Here is a 22,826-nt window from a genome sequence, read left to right on the forward strand (position 1 = left end):
TTCTCCCATTTACAATTTTGTGGATATTTGAGTGCTCTGAGAGGTGAAAAGGTCAGACCTCTGAAGGCTTTGAGCCTTGTAGGAAAGTCAAATTGCTCTCTGAAAGAATATACATATTTTATTACCTGATGAATCCAAGTGGAAACAGGACACCAGCTTCACACATCTTCATATGGCCTAGCTCAGCTAGTGAATGTAAAAAGTCTTGTAATTTCTTAAACTCTTTATATATTTCACAAATGGTATTACTCCATGAATACATTCCCAGACAGCAAACCGACATTGAATCAACGTGGAAACGACGTCTCTCATGACATTGAAACAACGTTGATTTTGCTCATCGAATTAACGTTGAACCAACGTCAGACGCGGCATTCTTCAAAGCTAAATGAAAATCGAAAATTGGTTTGCTTTCATAACGTTGAAACAACGCGTTGATTTCAAGTTGATTTTCCGTTAGTTTTGAAAGAATGACGTTCTGACGTTGGTTCAACGTTAATTCGATGAGCAAAACAATGTCAGAGCAACGTTGTTTCGATGTCATATTTCCACGTTGATTCAATGTCAGTTTGCTATCTGGGTTTGTAAATGTACAGAATCTGTTTCAAGTACTGCTTATTAAATGTTATTAGCAAGTGTGCTATGTACACATAAAATGGTTGTAGGTTTTCAATAAAGAACCTTTGCTATGATAGCCCAATTCCACCTCAGAGTAAAACATTTAAAAAAGGTAGTGTCATGTCACAAATCACTTTGACATGTTGTAGCACATCCACATAATGTCTGTTACATGTTTTCCGTTTGTTTGGACTTTTATGTGGTATTCAGAGGCAGACAGAGTACACACCCAGATAGCAAACTGACATTGAATCAACGCGGAAATATGACATCGAAACAACGTTGATCTGACGTTGTTTTGCTCATCGAATTAACGTTGAACCAACGTCAGACGCGTCATTCTTTCAAAACTAACGAAAATCAACTTGAAATCAACGCGTTGTTTCAACGTTATGAAAGCAAACCAATTTTCGATTTTCATTTAGCTTTGAAGAATGCCGCGTCTGACGTTGGTTCAACGTTAATTCGATGAGCAAAATCAACGTTGTTTCAATGTCATGAGAGACGTTGTTTCCACGTTGATTCAATGTCAGTTTGCTATCTGGGCAGCTTTATTACTTGAGTAAAATTCAGATAGCTCTTGCTAAATCTTACTCAAGTACAACTGCAACAGTGCTTACATTTATGTACAGAAAAATCCAACATGGAGTAATGTAAAATATTAATACAATGGAGAATGTAAAAGGAATTGAAAGTAAAATCAAGTCATTTTCATCTTTTTACCATGTTGCTTTAAGAAAATTTCAGAAAATTCAGAAAATTGTAATAGTCTGGCGAGGTGGGGCCACAGGTTGGCACAATCCCGGGATGAACCTGCTTAATCTTCAGCCATTGTTTCTTCCATGGTTTCGTCTCTTATCTAAATCTCACCATTGAGTTGACTTTGGCGGAAAGCTAAAGGTAATTTCTGATAGGCTGTCCCAATCCATTTTTCAGATTTCCATTTTTCTTCAGGTGTCATCCAATGTGATAACATGAACTTGTACAATGGAAAATAACCTGAGGAGTTATGTTACCAAGTATGTTTTACGTGCTGAGACCAACACAGGATGCTGGCCTGGTTGCTGATGGCAAGTGGGAGTGTGGATGGATCAACTACACCAGCTCAGTTTAGCATGAGAACAGCATGACTATGCTGGTTCACCAGCTAGACTATAACAGCTCTGTGAGCAGTTTGCCTCGGTGTAGAGGTCTTTTTGGTGGACTTACTTTCCTTGAATTTGATCTTCGTTCAAAGGTTGTGATTGGAACCATGTGTAAATATGCAAGTTTCAATGTTTAATGTAACATAAGGTTACAAGGTTGTGTCTTAAAAGGTTGTGACCTAACATGTTCATTGTTTGGCCCAGATTTAATTAGCTTTGATAGCAGTATTTGGATACTGTAAATCGAGTGGAGATCCACTGCTTGAATCAAAGCTGAACCATTGGTTCAATCAATCAATCAATCAATCAATCAATCAAATAAATCAATCAGTCAGTCAGTCATTTAGTCAATCCAACAATTGTTGTCAGGTTATATTAAGCTAGGGGGGAAGTTCGGGAGACAAAGCCCATTCACAAGGGTTTGGTTTCACAAAGATCAGCTCACTGATTTCCATCCGAACAATGGAGAAATGGAAGAACTCTCAATAATTGAACAGACCGGTGATGTTACGCAACAGGCCTTACGAGTGGGCTGCCAGAGGGAAGGGCAACGAGGCGAAAGAGAGGCTGATCCAGGGGGCGGGTGCCAGGGAGTGTGTGGGAAGAAGGTCTGTGGAAAGATTTCAAATATAAGTGTAAATTGCTGCAATATGGACACATCTTGTCACCAAGGTCATTACAGTGCTTTCTGCAGCCCTGTGATTTCACAAGTTAAGACATCCGTGAATATGCTCTCCTCCTGCTGCGCTTCCCCCATATGCGAACATATGTCGGCATAAAAGACGCTGTATTTTTAGCCTAGTCTACAATAAGTCCCAGAATGCCTGTGGTAGCGAGCTTTTAGTCAGTGCATTCACGTTAGGTTGTGTGTGCGGGAGCGCACAAGCTCGTTCTCCCCTGTAGGCGTGCAGGCCCCAGTTTCATCGTTCTGTGGCTCTCTCCTCTCCTCTTTTCTGGCTACCTCTCCTTCTTTTTTTCCTCTCTCATTTTTAGTCTCGCTCTCTCACCCTCTTCTCTTCAGGTCTGTATATTTTTTTCCTGCTTCTCTCCTCCCACGCCATCCTCACATGCACGCCGTCCTGCTTGTTAATCCATGTGCATGTATACACTCCTCAATAGAAAATACATTACACACCAGATCGCTTTTGATTGTACTGGCCATTAAAGGTAGTAAAAATAACAAGTGGACCATTATTAATCTCTGCATTTGCCCTTTGCATTTGATGCAAAGGGCAAATGCAGAGACTAATATATATATATATATATATATATATATATATATATATGGTATAATAATGGCAAATGTCTGAATGCAGTAAGATGAAGACACGACTTACATAATTTTAGGGGATAAACAATCAATCAATCAATCAATATTTGTTGAAAAATGAATAGGTGTAATGCCTGTATTGTGATGTAGAAACATGAAACAATGAGTTCATCCAAATACTTGCTCAAAATTAGGAGATTTTTCACATTTTTGTACCAAAACTCACTTGTCCAACTAATAGTTCACCATTTGTGACTGTTCCTGCTCGACCTGCTCTGTTCTGGTGTAGGAGTCTCAATTATCAACCCGGTCTCATCCCAAGACGTCATTTAACTGACGTTTTGGGACGTCTTTTGACCATACGTCAATATTCGCCTTTTTAGGGCCCCCTTAAACGTCGGTAGATGAGGTTATGGGATCCTAACTCTACCCCAGACCTAAACCTAACCCGTCACCTAACTGACGTTAAAGGTAAAGCGTCAGTTGTAAGACGACCCGGGATTGCCATCTACCGACGTTTAAGGGAGCCCTAAAAAGGAGGATATTGACGTATGGTCAAAAGACGTCCCAAGACGTCAGTTATATGACTTTTTGGGATGAGACTGTGTTACAATTATTCACAACAGGAAGTGAAAGTTAAAACTGAGCGCTGCATTAATATCGCAGAATCTTTCAGAGACGATGAGCGCTGAATCTACTTCATAATGTGCTGATAACGGTGGGTATATAGGCCATAGTGTCTTCATTTATTTTCTTAAAATTTCTCTTGCGGTCCACATGTTGTGAAAAAATTTGAAGTATTTAGTGTTAAACAAGTTGCTTTTGAAATGAGGAGTTAGCTAATCTAACATCTTTTTATTATCCTCGCAGTGCTTCGGTTATGCGATGATGTGCTGTGAAATTATTGCGGGGCAAATTAATTGTAATATTAATTAAATAATAAAAGTAGTCTTATAATAATAATTTAATACATTAATTGGAAATGCTACATCTTGATATGGCCGATATGCTTTTGATGATATCTCTGGCTTCGCAAAATATGGTCCACAACCAAATGCACACCGGCATTCAGATCTGCCTTCACTTATTTAGCAACGCCCAACTTCCAACACAGCCCGATCACACTAAATACGTCTTTATAGCACACATGTGTATTGTCGTGGAATTTATATGCTAAAGTGAGTTTTTAAGTGCATATGATACGCATTGGTTGGTAAGAGTAGGTTTAGGTGTGGGGTGGAGTGTGTGTCTATTATTCGCCAATAAAAAACGCGAAAAACTGCGTCTCGTATGCGCGTAAAAACTAATTTTCGCATTTATTCCCGAGGGATGAAATCAAAACCCGCCCTACATTTTTCTCATTCCAGAAGCCCTTTCACTCAAAAGACTGTCGCAACATCCGTTCCTAACCCTTTAAACTTTTGAAATGGTACAGAAATAACAACTCATTTTTTGAGGCATAGTCAGGATTTTAATTCTTTTTATTTTCAATGTGAATCCTTGAAGCTTTTAATTATCCTAAAGTTTAAGTTGAAATGAATTTAGAAAAACATTCTTTTCAAAACTGTAAAAAAAAAGTGACTTAAAATGGTCATAGTGTTATGTTACAGAATACACCTTATCAGCACATAAATAGTCAACACGTTAAAAGTATGCCAAAAAAAAACAAACAAAAATAGTGATTTGATTTTTTTAAGATTGATTATTTAAGAATAAAAAATGAAGCTTTTCCCAGCATTTGCATGATTCTGTCAGAGCAACATAAGCCCAGAGCTGCCTGCATGCATAATATCAAAGTGCTTTAGTTTCATTTATGGCATAACACTCAACATGGAAACCAGGCTTTGTTTTTTTTTTTAAAAAAGAAGCCATTTTTAATACAGAAATGTTTATGAATTCACCAGCATAAGGTATGTTTTGCAAAAATAACCAGCTGCAGAACCGCAGAACCATACAGCCGTCTGAGGATTTGTGTTGGTGTCTGTTCAAGAGGGTTTATTCATTAAGGTAGATCTTATAGTTATAGTGAAGGGTGGGTTTAGTGGTTGGGGTGGGACATGCGATCGTCAGCACCACTTTAACTTCAGCTCTGTCCTAAGACCGCTGTGACGTGTGGTTCTGCAGTTAGATATATCTCCTGTTAGCTATACCAACGCTAACCAGCATAAACCAGCCAGGACCAACATGGATTTGTTTTTTGTTTTTTGATGCAGTGATACCAAACCCTTCCATTTTCAAATTAAATCAAAATAATGCTAACAAAATTAGAAGCCTGGATGATTATGCAGATACACAGAATAATTCCCACACATGATAAAGATTCAGAACCCTGTTTATTTTGTTTCTTTTTTTTTTTTACCCATTCTATATCACATATGGTAAATTAGAATTTGATTTACTGTAACATAATATATTGACAAATTTGAATTATTGCCATTTTATTTCCATATTCATAATCTACATAAATTACATTTTTGGTCCACTGTTTTGTATTGTATTTTATTCTTTAACGTTATATATAAACGCGAGTGTTTCTTAAACTGCAGACATCTATATTCACAGTAAATAAACCACTCTGGCATGTGAGTTGTACAAACACATTGTCTTAAAGAGTTTTCATCTCAGCTATTTAACTTGCTGACAAGGCATCACAGTTATGATGTTCAGTATTTAAGTGAATATAATAAATGCCCCAAAGAACGAATTAAAGGGTTGTAAAACACCTATGCTGGTTACACATCCTTAGCATGACAAATCAACAGATTAATTAGTCTTTAGATTCCTTATTTTTTGCCTTTCGTACTTTGATGGCGTTCTCGTTGCTAAACCTATCATTAAAGTGCATTAAACTTTAAAAGACAACATGTACACTCAAATTAAAGGTTTTCTTTTTAGACCGCAACTCACATTGATATACGGATAATAAAGTATTGGCAGTTTATACCAATTACAGTCCCTGATGCAGACCTGTGCGTATTATACAGCAATATCAGCGCTTGTGTTTTGCATCACTCAGAATTGTCTAATTGCTTTAAACAAAAACTAAACTTTGTTTGTAATTATAGTTTTGTGGACTTATTTTAAATGGAAGTGTTTTACTTCTATTGCATACTCACTTTGCCCCAACTCGCTAAACCCACCGGATAGGATCGTTTGACTGGATATGAAGTTGTGCATTCACGAGCATGTTATGCATGACCACACTGAGGTAGATCCAAAGGAAAAAAAGAAAAAAATGAGCAAAAAACAGCCATTGCAAAAGAATACATAAAGATGAAAAACACGTCTTCGAAAAGCTATGTCTGATGCAGCGAGATGTACTTAATTCTATTTTATGTACAAGGATGTTGAGGGACCATGTCCTGAAATTCAATCCCAGCAGCTCTGGAATATCCCTCGACACATCATCTGCTTAAGATTTGCAAATGTTTTACAGTAACTATTGCATGTAGAGACACTCTATGTCAGGTAGAGGACTGAAGGCACTATTAAATGATTTATTTAAATAATAATTAAATATAATATATATTTCAATATAATAATTACAGTTATCGATTAATTAAGCGTAGTGTTGAATATGTACATTTAAAAAGCTTTAACAAATGAAGTTATACTTTTAAAAATGTAATACTGCCTGGAACAGATTTTAGATAGTGTTTAAGAAAGTTGTGCTTTTAATGGGCAGTGGTTGGTGTTCAAGAGAGTCGTACTGTCGGCTTGGCTATGAGTGATGATGTTCATAATAATGTCATGTATTATTAAAGCAAGATACATAGTACCATATCAAACAGACCTCAACGTTTCATAAAACATGCCATGATCTGCATAATTAATCAACATTCAGTTTGCAAATGACTTAAAAGTACATAAATAAATGATGAACATAAGGTACAAAAAAAGTCATTGTTTTACATGCAAATGTAATTTTTTTTGTCGCTGAATAACTACTGATATTTTGGGAATATAAGGTGCGTTTATATATCCGAGTACTCTACCGATCCGATTAATGGTTTTTCTGTCTTTTACCTATTGGTGTCGATTGGCGTATTTTAGACTTCCATTCTTCAAACAGAATCAAAGCAACTCTTGTGGACTTGCGATCAAACATACGCAATGAAATAATACATTATCAAAGGCCCAGTTGAAGCATTCTGATATATGAATAGACTACAATATGTACAGTCTTGACACTGGAAATCTATACATCCGTGAGACGCTTCACTTTATTTACGCAGTTCTGATTCGCAACCGTGCAGTTCCCAGTTCGCAGGTTTGCCTCTCGAAAATTATCAATGCTGTTATTGAGGTCGTCGTCAATCTCCATGTATTCTGACTTGCTGACGACAGACGAGCTGCGACGACTGGAGTTGGATTCGGACGCGATGTTCGGGTTGCTCACTGTGAGGAGCTGTGCCTGTTCGTCTCCTTCGGTTTCTCTGTGATAGAAATAGTTAAAATTGGACACAATCACAGGCACTGGAAGCGCAATCGTTAGCACTCCAGCGATGGCACATAGAGAGCCTACTATCTTGCCCCCGATCGTAACAGGGTACATGTCTCCGTACCCCACGGTTGTCATCGAAACCACCGCCCACCAGAAAGCGTCTGGGATACTTGTGAAGAAAGAATCCTTCTCTTCGGCCTCGGCGAAATACACCGCGCTGGAAAACAAGATTACGCCGATGAAAAGGAAAAAGATGAGAAGTCCGAGCTCTCGCATGCTGGCTTTCAGAGTCTGGCCCAAGATCTGAAGCCCCTTGGAGTGTCTGGACAGCTTAAATATCCGAAACACCCGAACCAAGCGGATGACCCTGAGAATGGCGAGAGACGTGGCCTGCTCTCCTCCGCCCTTCACCTCCTTTCCACCGTCGGGGTCCTCTGCCAACTCCGTTCCAAGCGTTATGAAATATGGAATGATGGACACTATGTCGATCGTGTTCATCATGTTTTTGAAGAAGGCAGGTTTACTTGGGCAAGCGAAAAAACGGACTATCAACTCAAAAGAAAACCAAATGATGCAGAGCGTCTCCACGACAAAGAACGGGTCGGTAAAAATATTTGGTTTGTAGTAGAACGTGCTGTTGCCTATCACCTGGAGCCGTCCATGCGGATCCTCTTTCAACTCTGGTAAAGTCTCCAGGCAAAATATGACAATAGAAATGAGAATAACCATGACGGAGACGATCGCGATCCCTCTGGCAGGTCCTGAGCTCTCGGGATGCTCAAACAGCAGCCAAATCTGTCTCTGAAACTCATTCTCCGGCAGGGGGCGCTCTTCCTCACGAATAAAGCCCTCATCCTCTCGAAATTTTTCCATAGCTTCTTCTCCAAGCTCATAAAACTTAATTTCCTCAGAGAACATATCCAAGGGCACATTGACGGGTCTTCTTAACCTCCCTCCGGACTGATAGTAGTAGAGGATGGCGTCAAAGCTTGGGCGGTTTCTGTCAAAAAAGTATTCGTTCCTTAAAGGGTCAAAGTAGCGCATCCTTTTTTTGGGGTTGCCTAGTAGGGTCTCTGGGAACTGGGCAAGCGTCTTGAGTTGCGTCTCAAAGCGCAGCCCTGAGATGTTGATGACCACCCGCTCGCAGCACTCGGGGGAATACTGCGAGTCCTGCGGTTGCCCCTGCAGAGTGGAGGACGTCTCATCTATATTATCTCCAGCAACCACCACAGTCATCCTGGAGATCAAACTCGCAGACTACTGGATGGCAGTGGATGTTCAGGTGGGTTGAGTACGCATCCAATGCCCTGCAGTTTGAATAGTCAATGACCCAACAGGACATCCAGCATCGTGTTCCACCAAATGTCGACCATCTCCATGTCCAATGGAGCTCTGCATCTACTTCATAGTCAGCCAGAAAATTAAGGGGAGTAATGGGATACCATGACAGAGAGGAAATATGTCCTGTACCTAGATTAAAAAAAAAAAAATCCACAGAGAAGTGATAAGAATTTTCTAATGTATATTTTGAATCATATTAAAAAGTAAAAGGAACACAAAATTCTCAACAGGACCATCACGATTTGCCAGTATAAGAAGATTTGAAACATCTTTGCTCTGATCTCTGAAAAGATCTGATTGGGTGAAATGAATTTGAAATGGACTTGCTTGTCAAATCAGATTTTCAAGTGTCCTGACAGCAAGTTTAACCCTACAGAAGCAGACCGAACATATCCTCTTGTGAGACAGCTATGTAGAGAACATATGCTCTTGCTCACACATGCATACTCAAAACATGCAATATGGTTCTTTATCATTATAAGTAATATTATTTTTTATTAACTAGCTCTCAGCAAATATAAGGACACTATTTGCCAATATGAATATTACCAATTTATAACGAAGAGAATGAGAGTGATGCCAATGGGGATGTTATAAAATGACTGTCTTTGTACTTACGTGGGCAGTCACATTGAGGAACAGTGCAGGAAAGATTGCGCAAAACCTCCTATGTGTAATTAAAAATAGATCTCACATTACAGCCTCACATTCATACAGCAAGAATAAAATACATCCACAATACACATCCTACTGCCGCCAGACAACAGCAAACTTGCAGTGCTCCTCAAACCGGTGCAGCAGAACAGTGGAGACACAAACAGAGCGAGAGAGAGCGAGAGAGAGGGAGGGAGGGTGAGCGAGGCAGAGAGAGTGAGTGGGTGAGTGAGTGAGTGGATGTGTAATGCGCAATGCAGACAGACTCCAGTATGTTGTCCTTTTCCACACATCAGATGGGACACACACTACAGCTGAAGGAGAAATTCCTCTTTAAATGGTATTTGTTTCTATCATTAGTGTGTCTTTTCGTTCACAAATTGCCATAAAACATATTAACGTGTTCATACTAATAAAGTTACATACTATATGAATGCGCTAATTTGCATGCAACCTTAAACCAGATTTTTACACGTTTTTAGAGTAATAATGTTCATTTAAATTTAACAGAACTCTATGAAAAAATATTTTGGAGCATTGAGCAGACTGAATGTGTATTCGAAGCATACACACTTTTAAAATGCGCTAATTCTAAATTAAAACCACGATTCAATAAAATATTATTTAATGTGATTCAAGCAATCTGATGTCATTTACATGTAAAGGGTTGGATGAAGTAAAAACAACTGCAATTGAATTTTCAAACCTGTGACCTTGTCTTTGCTAGCACAATGAACTCTCATGAATACTCATTTTGCTCACATTTACATACAAATTGTGCAATAAATCAGGGCCTGTTGGTGTTTAACTTCTCCTGACATCTGTGTCTCCAGCTGATATAGTTAAATCAGATTGCAAATAATTCACCTGAGAGTCGACGGTTGATCATGTTAGAGTTTTTTGCATTAGACTGCATTAAAATGCCTTTCGTGTTGAAATGGGAACCAGTATCTGTTTGGTTAAAGCATCATTGAGATGTACAATGTGAAGACTGTAGCTCTGTGAATACCATCCAGTCCTCAGCAGACAAGAGATCAACACAATTCTCCATGGCAACCAGGAGTTAGTAAAAGAGTGAAGAGAGGAGGAGGGAAAACAGGTTTACACCCCGCTGCTGTCACTACAGCACAAACAGCAAAACTCACACCCAGTAACTGTGTGTAACTGAATTGTTTTGTGCATAGATTGCCATTACATTGGTCATTGATCACAATGTTGCTGTTTTCTTTTCTTTTCTTCGGAAAGTCCACTGGAAAGATTGCAGAAAGTGTAACATGATCCTGGAACAACATTCCAATCAACCAATCAGATTTGAGGGACATGTTTAGAGTTTATGTCAAGTTTAGGCTTACAACCAAGCTTAGGTGCATCTACATCAGTGTTATTCACCAATAATTTTTATGGATCCCAGATAGCAAACTGACATTGAATCAACGTGGAAACGACGTCTCTCATGACATTGAAACAACATTGATTTTGCTCATCGAATTAACGTTGAACCATTCTTCAAAGCTAAATGAAAATCGAAAATTGGTTTGCTTTCATAACGTTGAAACAACGCGTTGATTTCAAGTTGATTTTCCGTTAGTTTTGAAAGAATGACGCGTCTGACGTTGGTTCAACGTTAATTCGATGAGCAAAACAATGTCAGATCAACGTTGTTTCGATGTCATATTTCCACGTTGATTCAATGTCAGTTTGCTATCTGGGATAACATATGAGTAGGGTTCGGATTAGGGGAAGGGATATGGTTTTTACGTTTGGGGTGGATATGTTGTAGCCTGGTTCTACCAGACTCTCGTACATACATTTCATTTGTACAGAGAGTCTGGCCTCCCTCAATTGAGAAACGTTTCCTTCCTTGTAGGCGGGTTCACTATTAAAGTTCAAATCTACTGGATCTGCCCAGAGTCACTCACGATCTGCCATAGCCAATCGCTAATGTGTGGTCGTGAGTGACGTATGTCATGCGCCGAAACGGCTGGAAACAACCATAGACAGTAAAAGAAACAACAAGTCCGAACTCCGAATGATCAGAGGATTAAATTTACAATAGGATTTCAGTCAACGAGAGCTGCAGGTTTTGTTAATCTAGGAACAATTATTAATTCGAAATGTATATTTGACATGAAGGACAGTGATTATTCAGTCAATGCTGTAAGTTACAGTGAATGATCAGTCTGTCTGCAGATGTGTAATAAACAACAATTTTTCATATTACGTATTTTTGTTTCTTAATTACCTTAATTATGGTCTTCAAAGTATGTGTTTGTACATTTTTATATGGCATTTAGTTGTTTTTTTTATTAAAACAAATTAACCATTGACATCTAAAACTGAAAATCAAATATAGTCTCCAAAGTATGGGTTTTCAAATTTTTATTTATGACAATTTTTTTTTTTTAAATCACAACCAATTTGTATGATTTACAACATGTAAAACTGACACACCAACCTCCTGTACGAGTGCACAAAGGGGCTCAAAATGTTCTATTCATCACAAGAATCAGTAAATTTACTGTTGGGAATCTGAGCGACTGACATGACTCCTGAGCGGATCTTCAACAATAGTTTAGCAGCCAGGACTCGGGGCTTCCGAACACCGCGAACACCAGGCTAAAGTCCAAAATGTCACGGTCATTGTGCACGAGCTGCCCAGCACAAACTTCCAACCTTTCTGCCTCCTTCACTTGGTCCTCCGTTGTGCAACAAGAGGTGAGACGACAACAATCCGGCTTTAAATTCTGTATATTCGGCAGTTTCTTTTCCAACAACGGACCGAATAGCTTTTCTCACGTCTTTCTCCGCTGCCATTACTGCACTCAAACTGACGCACTACATCAACGTCATCGTTCTCAGCCACTCCCTCTATTCGCTGATTGGTCCTACAAAAAATTGATTTCTGGAAACCTAAGGATATGGAGCGGTCCCAGACGCAGTACTGAAGGAAAATGAAATTGAGCGGAAGTGCGTAGGCGGGCGCAGCCAGGCTAGATATGTTGGTCCAGGATCAACAAAATATGTTGACCCAGGAACATGTCTAACTTGTAAAAATCAGAACATGTGATGGTGCAAAAGAAGAAATGAAGATAAGATATAGAAATGCTTAAGGAGTATGTCACAATAAAAGTCCTGTTTTAATCAATTATTTTCTTGTTGTGTGTAACTTATTTTGCTATTTCATCCTTTTGACATAGCAGGTATAGCAGTTGTTCATCAGTACCTCCTCTTTTTCCTGGTTATATCCCACTCTTCACTTAAATAATGTTTGGGAAAGTTACAACAGAAATCACCCAGACAGCAAACTGACATTGAATCAACGTGGAAACGACGTCTCTCATGACATCGAAACAACGTTGATTTTGCTCATCGAATTAACGTTGAACCAACGTCAGACGCGGCATTCTTCAAAGCTAAATGAAAATCGAAAATTGGTTTGCTTTCATAACATTGAAACAACGCGTTGATTTCAAGTTGATTTTCCGTTAGTTTTGAAAGAATGACGCGTCTGACGTTGGTTCAACGTTAATTCGATGAGCAAAACATTGTCAGATCAACGTTGTTTCGATGTCATATTTCCACGTTGATTCAATGTCAGTTTGCTATCTGGGCAACCTTTAAAAGTAAACAGCTTTAAGACATTTCAGTTCAGTTTCAATAGTTGATCAGTTATGCCGCGTTAAATTAACTAATAATAATTTAAAAAAAAACTACAATGATTTATAGCACAGTTTAAATATTATTATTTAAGGATTTTTATTTTCGCTTGAAGAGAATTGGGGAAAATTTGCGTAACTGTCATGAAAATACTTTAGCAATATACATATCGAATTTTGAGGTTGAATTTGACTTGGCCATGCACTTGCTGTTGCTTAGGAGCAGTTTGTATTGTGAAAAGCAATACAAGTCAAAAAAAAATGCATTGGATTTAATTCAAGGTCAGACTGTATTAAAGAGCACCGAACTCACTCCTGTTATCTGACTGTGTCGTGCTGTCTTTTCCAGAATGATAAACCCATTATAAGTGTGTTGCATGACCTTTCATGAAGTACAAGAACATGTTTTTACAAGCATCAACTTCAAATTTTCAAAATCAAATGAATAAAACAACGTAACGTAATTAAACATAGATTCAGGAATACTTTCATGACCTGGCGCTAGCCTACATGAAACAAATTCCTCAGAGTATTTCTCTAGAAACCTGCTGATGTGGATCCTCTGCTTTTTGCCTAGCAACAGTCGCCAGTGTACTACACGTCTCTGACAGCCCAGTTCCTCGTTTCATTTCAAGGATTCTCCGCAGAGCTCATTTCATTTTCAAAGGGTGATCACATTTACGTGAACGCTCTTTAGGATTATGGGTCCAGTTCGTAAACTCCCACAGATCTGGTAGCAGAATTTAGCTTCCCCACGTTCATTTCAGCAGAAGGACAGCTGAGGAGAGGTGCAGTCTTACAGTATGAATTTAGCACCCCTCCTCCACTCTCATTCATGAATGCACTGGGCCGTTATATAACACTTGTGCTCTATTTAAAAGAGCCGTAGCAATGAAGATGGGCAAGAGACTCACGCGGTGCCCTTCAAGATGAACGCTAGAGCCCTAGGGGCTGTTGGGTCAGACCGTTAGGTGCTATTATTAGCTGCTTGTCACACCGCAACCAAAGGAAATGGAGTAGAACTGACAGATGTGTGTGTGTGCATTCATTGGTAATGTGCTTTCGTGTGTGTGTGTGTGTGTATATGTGTATGTGGTGATTGCATCATGAAGAGCACAATGGCCAGATTTACTGCACTGCACCATTCTGCGCTAAACACACAAGAGACATCATTTACCTCGTTTTCTACAACGTATTCAAATTAGTTTCTGTCCCAGAGACTGCTTAGCTGAGCGTACACATTTGACTTTACTAGAGAATGTAATAATGTCGTCATTGGGTTTATTTTTAGGTCCCATGTCTGCTGGGTTCCCATGGGAGTCCTGTTGACACACACAAATAAAAATGTCTGTAAAACGTAAATGTAAAATTACCACATTCGATCAGATTTATTTTTATTCTCATTTTATTCTTTTTCAGAATTTATAAATTCTCTCTTTTTTTTGTAATATCTGTTTGTTAAACAATACTGGCCAGCTGGACATAGTCATATAAGTCATTCTTTTTTGTGAAATTCAATTTGGTGATGAAAGTGACGCCAGTGTTATTTCTTTTCTTTCAGGAACTTTGGCATTGGTAGAATTCATTTACTTCTGGATCCAAGAAATAAAACACCTTGTGCACCTTGTGGACTGTATGGTGCCTTCTGGTTGGCACCACCCCCTTTAATATTGGGTTTCTCCATTGTCATTCTCATGTGGGAAGATCAAGCACAGCAAAAGTCAACGGCAGCAAAATAGAATATATGATTAGCAATGGAGTCATCAAAGTGTCAATGAAAGAGTTATGGCGGACGCATTTTGGTAAAATATATTAGTGACGTTTTTACTGTTAGTAGCTGTGTTTACATACAGTACACTTACCTAAAGGATTATTAGGAACACCATACTGTGTTTGACCCCCTTTTGCCTTCAGAATTGCCTTAATTCTACGTGCCATTGATTCAACAAGGTGCTGAAAGCATTCTTTAGAAATGTTGGCACATATTATTAGCATAGCATCTTGCAGTTGATGGACATTTGTGGGATGCACATCCAAGGCACGTAGCTCCCGTTCCACCACATCCCAAAGATGCTCTATTGGGTTGAGATTTGGTGACTGTGGGGGCCATTTTAGTACAGTCAACTCATTGTCATGTTCAAGAAAACAATTTGAAATGATTCGAGCTTTGTGACATGGTGCATTATCCTGCTGGAAGTAGCCATCAGAGGACGGGTACATGGTGGCTACAGTATAAAGGGATGGACATGGTCAGAAACAATGCTCAGGTAGGCCGTGGCATTTAAACGATGCCCAATTAGCACTAAGTGGCCTAAAGTGTGCCAAGAAAACATCCCCCACACAATTACACCACCACCACCAGCCTGCACAGTGGTAACAAGGCATGATGGATCCATGTTCTCATCCTGTTTACGCCAAATTCTGACTCTACCATCTGAATGTCTCAACCGAAATCGAGACTCATTAAACCAGGCAACATCTTCACAATCTTCAACTGTCCAATTTTGGTGAGCTCTTGAAAATAGTGGCGTCTTTTTCCTATTTGTAGTGGACATGAGTGGTACCCGGTGGGGTCTTCTGCTGTTGTAGCCCATCCGCCTCAAGGTTGTGCATGAAGTGGTTTTACAAATGCTTTGCTGCATACCTCGGTTGTAACGAGTGGTTATTTCAGTCAAAGTTGCTCTTCTATCAGCTTGAATCAGTCGGCCCATTCTCCTCTGACCTCTAGCATCAACAAGGGACCACAATGGAAATAAGTCTTCGGGCTTTATTGTGTTATCCCTGACTACTTTTGTACTTGTTTTTAATGTATGCAACAGTTTTCTTACTGTTCTTCATATTTTTATATTTAAGTGGTCAAATAAATCTAATCTAAATCTCTAAGGCATTTTCGCCCACAGGACTGCTGCATACTGGATGTTTTTCCCTTTTCATACCATTCTTTGTAAACCCTAGAAATGATTGTGTGTGAAAATCCCAGTAACTGAGCAGATTGTGAAATACTCAGACCGGCCCGTCTGGCACCAACAACCATGACACGCTCAAAATTGCTTGAATCACCTTTCTTTCCCATTCTGACATTCAGTTTGGAGTTCAGGAGATTGTCTTGACCAGGACCACTCCCCTAAATGCATTGAAGCAACTGCCATGTGATTGGTTGATTGGATAATTACATTAATGAGAAATTGAACAGGTGTTCCTAATAATCCTTTAGGTGATTGTATAGATAAAGTATGCATTAACCATTCACAGTGTAATTACAACTCAAAGCACAAAAGTACACAAACTTTGCAAGAGAAGAACCTGGAGCCAGAATCACACAAAGACTATGTATTTAGGTTTCTATTGGATAAATGGACTGTATGAAGTCTTTTATAGTCAATAATTCATGTTAACTTTAATTCTGGCTCTATGTTTTTTTCATCTTAAATTAATCTACCGCAACAAGTGCATCATGTACAATTATCAAGATGAATGCATGTTGGAAAACAAACATTCTACATGATCTAATCACCCCCATGAGTGTACTGAACAAGATCACATGGGAATTGAATGGACTTATTTAAGGATATAATACTCATTTTTCTCCAGTTGCCACTGGTTCCTCTCTAAATCTCTTGTGATCCTTCCCAGTCTCCCTTCCACACCTCCTCTACCAATTTTAATCTGTTCATCAGCTCTTCTTCCTCTGGTTCCAGTCAGTCCCTTAGCTCATCCACAGTTGGGCCACTGCAGTATAGTAAATTCTTCAGGAATTTCAGTCCCCAGCATCACCTTGGTGTGAGGATTCCCCATTTCCGCCTCCATCCACAGAGCCCCGGATTCCACCTCGGTCCTCTGACCCATTGGTTCTGCATTGGCTTAACGATCCCTCAGCTCCACCATGGGCCATCATCCCACCAGCTTGCCAGTATCCCATCCCTTGCTCCACCGTCTCTGCCTTGGTCAGACGTAACCCTGGCTCCAACGTGGGATTCTGGTCTGCTGGTTACACCTCTGCCCTCCATCCCTTCGGTTCCACCAGGCTCTGTCTTCTGGATCCCCATCTCCATCCAGCCATTAGCTAGTTCTGCTATCCTTAGCTAGCTCTGCTATCCTAATGATAGCTAGCTCTGCTATTATTAGCTAGCCATTAACACGCCTCCTTTTTGCGCCCGATCCGCCCAGGGAGCGCAAGTTCATTCCCTAGTTTACCGACGTGCGTCTGTGGAGGGAAAAATCCCACTCTGCGCGCGTGCAAAATAGGAATGAGATATGCGTTTGTGTTTAAAGTCATTTGCGCCGGGTGCAAGATAGGGCCCATAGACTCTTTATTAGTTGCTGATGCAGTAATAATTAATTAATGGTTTAGTTCTTCATGAGTCATATGTTAACTATATTCAGGGGCGTAATTTACGGGTGGGACATGTCCCCACCACTATTTGCCAGGCTCGATATTGTCCCCACCACTTTTTAAAATTAATTGAAAAATAGATTGCGGAAGGTATGTAATATTAAAGGAAAAGCACAATCTACTAATCGGCATCCTTCATAATCGAATTCATTAATTTAACACATTTTTACGGCGGTCAAAAGCTTTTCAACGTCCTCAATGATGAATATTAAATCTCGTTGTGAAAACTATCGCGAGACACGCGATATGCATCACGGGATATGTAGTTTCCTTTCCTTATAATTAGTCTACAGATTCCTGTACCTTTCTTTTTTGCGATGTTCGTATTGTTTGGATACTGTTTCAAGGTTAAAATATTTTATTTGAGATTAAAAAAAAAAGGGACAATATCTCTGGTCCACAAGTCATATCATTGGCTGCTGAAGTCATCAAAGTGATGACTAGATGGTGGACAAAGGTTCTTCTTCAACAACTACGCTGTGAGGTGAGTTCACTTGAGGCATTGCTAATAAGTTACTAGGTACGGTTACTATGACATGACATGTCATGATTAGGTGTTATATGAAAAATTAAGTTACGTAAGAAGTAAATAATTCATTTTGTAAACTCGTCTTAATACAATAGCCTACGTTAACGAACAAGCACGTGAATCAGTTTAGGCTTGACCTTAGCTAGCAAACGCGATTTAGTGGTAAGAATCATACAGATTCACATAGTTTTGAGACCTCTTGAAAGTAAAATGCATTGGCTTTAATTGTTAACTAATGTTTTAATTCTGTAACATAGTTTTAGTGAAACCGTTTGATGTCAGCCTTTTCCATTATTTCCTGGATCACAAGTGCAGACCATAGAGGTAAGTTTGTGCTACCATGTTGTTATTATTGTTGTTATTTAATTATTATTATTATTTACAATTGAATTAACTTTTTTGGTATATCATTTTATATATTTTGCCTCTAAGGTAATGCTACATAGTATTGAAAGTGATAAAGTTGAAAATGTATAGTATGACAAAACGTTGAGCAACAAAGATACATGCTTTTGTTAGAAGTCAACAGTAATCTTGTTTATTAACAATAAACAATAACATCAATATGTTTATGAAGAAATAAAAAGAAATATTGTAATGGATGTCAAAAAGAAAAGAAACAAGCAGAGTATCAGAGACACTCTTTTTAGGTTTAGTTAGCTTTGTCCACTAAAAATGAACCAAAAGCCTGAGCACGCCTCTCTGAGGCCTTTATGAATCCCTGGCTTATTTTTGTTGTGTCTAATTTATTTGTTCTGTCTTTGTGAACATGACAGACAACAACGCTGTTCAGATGGTTCTGGGACATAGTTGATCGAAGCCATGTCTTCAGGCGCCGGAGAGCGCTGAAGCTTCAGCTGATGATACAGGAACTACGAGAAGTAAGCGGACCAGAGTCTCTACTTGCTTGAAGTGTCCACGGACCTCAGGTACCATATTCTTCAAAATATTGACCACTTCTGTACAACTTTGGTATTTATAATTTCAGCGAAACATGGCCATCTGCACGTTTAGGGACCGGGATTCCAGCTCAGGGTACAATTCAACAATGTTGTTGACTTGCCCAGAGATCAAGACATTTTCAAGCATGACAATGTTGCGCAGACCCTCCTGTTCAAATCGATGTGTCAGCTGTGTCATCACTGTATCAAGAACTTGGAAGAACTGCACACGATAGTACTCCTCATCTGTATTTGGAATGTAGGGCTGAGCTGGACCAGCGTGTCTTGTAGAAAGCCTTCTAAAATGTGGTACCGTTATCGCCTCAAGGTCAAGTGATGTCACCACCTCAGATGCCTGTGTGTAGAGCTCTCTGAAACTTTCATCCAATCTTTTGTTCTGAAAGCCATTTTTCACACACTCAACTGCACTTAGCATGCTTCCGACTGTTGCTCCTCTCGCTTGCAGTGAGGTGTTCAGGCCTTCCAGGCCTATCATGATGTCCTGTGCCAACAGCAGTCCAAGGACAGTGTTCCTTTTCTGGAAATGCTCGCGAAGGCCATTGGCTTTGGAGGAGGTGTCATGTGTGCCGGATGATGCCATTTCCTCCAGTGCTGTCAAGACACCTTCATATTGGGTGAGGACAGAATTGATAGCTGGTGTACGCACTGTCCATCTAGTTGGACACAATAGTTTCAGTGTTGTAAAGCAGCCAAATGTAGATTTTGCCAGAGACTTAAAAATGGTTTTAAACTTGCCTGACTAGCCAAATAAACAGCCCAGTTCATGCATCCATTGCAAAGAATGGCAAATTATTTGTGCGGCTGAACAGGCTGCTTGTGTGACCAAGTTCATGCAGTGGGGGCCACAGTGAACAAAAGTGGCAAGTGGTTGCTGCGGATGTGAGCTTGTACACCTGAAAAAACGCCCTGACATGTTTGCTGCTCCATCATAGTTTGACCACGCAGACTGGAAAGGGGAAGGTTTAGACGGAGGAGATGCAATCTTGCCAATTTGCTCACCAGTTGAAGAAGCTTCATAAAGGCCAACAAACTTCCAGGTCTGTGTCAACATAACAAGACACTTGCTCAACACCACTGATGTCCTGCGTCCCATCCATTATAATTAAATATTGCACTACTGGTAAAGCAGAAATTTCCTGTGTAATTCCGCAAATTATGTTGCTCATTGAATTCATTATCTCATTTTGTATTGCAGGGCTTGTGTAGCAGTGATTGCGTTTGAGCCAGCTTGACAGACCAGGATCACTGTCTGCCATGCAGAGAAGAAGCTGGGGAAATTTCCTTCCTTGGCTGTGCCCCCTCAGAGGCAAGACTTGTTGGGTCAGGTACTTAACAGCATTGACTATTTTTAACAAATTTAACCTGGCCTCCTCTTGTGCCTTTGATGGAATGCTGCACAGTTGCACTTTAATTGACTTTTCTGAGTGAATGAATGTGTTCACTGCAATATTGTGAGCTTTGCTGTTTGCATGTCTCTCGAAAGCTTCTTGACCATGTTTCCAGTTCCTGAAACCCTGAGAGACGAATGCTTGCTCTGTATTTTTTGCAAGTGTGGACGTCTGTTCGGAAAAGGCATTGATGCAGTAAAATCACAGTACCCCTTTGAGTTCAGGGCAGTAGTGCAGCCATGAGAAGCTCTTAAACCAGCTCTTCTGAAATCTAAGAGATTTGTTTGATAACTTCTGAACCTCAATGAATTTGGAATCAGGTTCTGTGTTTTTCAGCTGCCTGCTGTCCTGGCTCTACAGTAGGAGTTGGCTGTCTTGATTGCTGCAACTTTGTGATCTCCACAGTCAAGTTTTGCCCTGCCTCACCCAAACTATCAGCTGCCTGCCTCTGTAAATAATTCATTACATTTTTAGCATTTTTTTTAGCATTGATGAATACATATTTTGTCAATAGTTGTTTTGTGTTAAATAGTTAAGTGTTATATAATTATCTATAGAATAATAATTTATTATTCTAATTAATTATATTTAAAAATGAAGGTAACACTTTATTTTGATAGTCCACTTTAGACATTCTACTAACTATAAGTAACTTTTCAACTACATGTCAACTAACTGTCATTAGAGTATTAGTAGACTGTCAGCTTAATATCTGCTAACACTTTATTTTGTTGGTCCCTCAACAGACGTTCAACTAACTATAAGTAACTTGGCAACTGCAAGTAAACTTATTCTCCTAACCCAAAGCCTAAACACCTAACCATAACCTAACAGTCTACTGACAGTCTACTATAATATACTATTACTCTAATGAGAGTTAGTTGACATGTAGTTGAAAAGTTACTTATAATTAGTAGAACGTCTAAAGTGACTATCGAAATAAAGTGTAACCAAAATGAAATATGAATACTCCATGAGGTTAACACTTGTTTTGCTAGCTATTTCGGGGAAATTAAATAATGTTTTGCAGACACTGCTATGTTCACAGGAATGTTTATCTACCACATTTCAGCTGGATTTGTGCTGCGGTTTTATTTAGTTGAATATACCCTCCTACTTGAACTTCACTGCAAAATTTAAATATGTTGTCTTGTTTCTAGTTCAAACATCTAAAACTTCTTAAAATCAAGAAGCATTTAGCCTACTAGACAAATAAAACATTTCTTGTTTTGGGGAAAAATAACTTAAAATTAGGTGAATTTTTGCTTTTAACAAAACCATAATTTGCTAATGGGTTAAGCTAAATAATCTTAAATGAAACGATTATTTTACTTACACCCTTTGGCAGATATTTTTTTGTATTAAATTTATACTAGAAACAAGACCAAAAAACTAAGCAAGAACGGCATTTTATAATTTAGTATTTGCTTCATTTAACTATAGGGGTTCAGGGCATGGTCCATATGCCTTATATTTATCGCTAGCTATTTTAATAAATGAATTCACTATACTTACATTTATAACTGAATTCCTCGACACCTGCCATTTGCACCTCGTCACCTGCTTGTTACCGGCACGCTGTGAATTCTGGGGAAGCGAAGGCCGCAAAGTGTCCATTTTTGTACACTTCGTTTGTCCGAGAAACGAAGCATTTGGGGTCGCATTTGAATGACATACCAAAGCGGCCGCGGTGACGCAATTGGCCTTCCAAGCGTGCAGAGTTTGAATTGGGACAGTCTTCTTAGCACTGCTGTGACGCAATCTGCTTTCGAATGCGGCCTCCGAAGGGTGCAGTGTTTGAATTGGGACAGTCTTCGTCGCGCCACTGTGACGCAATCGGCCTTCAAACAAGGCCAATCGGCCTTCAAATTTGGACTTCGAAGGACGCAGCCTTCACTTTGGGACACAGCTCTCGTCTGCACCAGTCTGTCTTCGTCACCTGCACTACACTTCCCAGGATCCTCTTGTCTGCACACCTGAACTCATTCCCTCAATCAGCCACCGGTTCATCATCTTGTTCATCTACAGTATATCACCTGTCTTCACCCTGTTATGTTTGATTCATGCGTGTATTTAGTTTGCCTCTTCAGTCTGTCCTTGTTGGTCCATGTTCATGTTACCTTGTGTTGCTTTGGTCTGCCTGTATCCATGCTTGTTATTTTGTGAGTGAACCTTTGTATTGGAGCTTTTGGACTCTGCCTGTTCTTCTGCCTGCACCACACCGTGACACCCTGAGCACACACACTTCTTGTGTTCAATTCTACACCACATGTGTTGTCCCTGAGCTAGTGATGTTACGTTCGTGAACGAATCGTTCTTTTTGAACGAATCTTTTATGTGAACGAATCATTCTCGTTCACGTTATCCATTGACTCATATTTCTCGTTCACTGAAACCACTGCGCGCCGCTATTGCGCGCATGCGCA

General features: G+C 39.5%; 1 protein-coding gene across 1 annotated transcript; it reads right to left on the bottom strand.

Moving 5' to 3' along the window:
* Nucleotides 1-7,128: 7,128 nt before the first annotated feature.
* kcna1b (potassium voltage-gated channel, shaker-related subfamily, member 1b) lies at nucleotides 7,129-9,593 on the bottom strand. The gene is made up of 2 exons (XM_039650922.2): nucleotides 9,437-9,593; nucleotides 7,129-8,947 (listed from the first exon to the last, which is right to left on the bottom strand). Exon 2 carries the CDS (start codon nucleotides 8,711-8,713, stop codon nucleotides 7,232-7,234), a length of 1,482 nt encoding a protein of 493 aa, XP_039506856.1. The 5' UTR covers nucleotides 8,714-8,947; nucleotides 9,437-9,593; the 3' UTR covers nucleotides 7,129-7,231.
* Nucleotides 9,594-22,826: the final 13,233 nt, after the last annotated feature.

This window comes from Pimephales promelas, chromosome 24 (assembly GCF_988280905.1).
Source record: "Pimephales promelas chromosome 24, fPimPro1.hap1.1, whole genome shotgun sequence".
Lineage (NCBI taxonomy): Eukaryota > Metazoa > Chordata > Actinopteri > Cypriniformes > Leuciscidae > Pimephales > Pimephales promelas.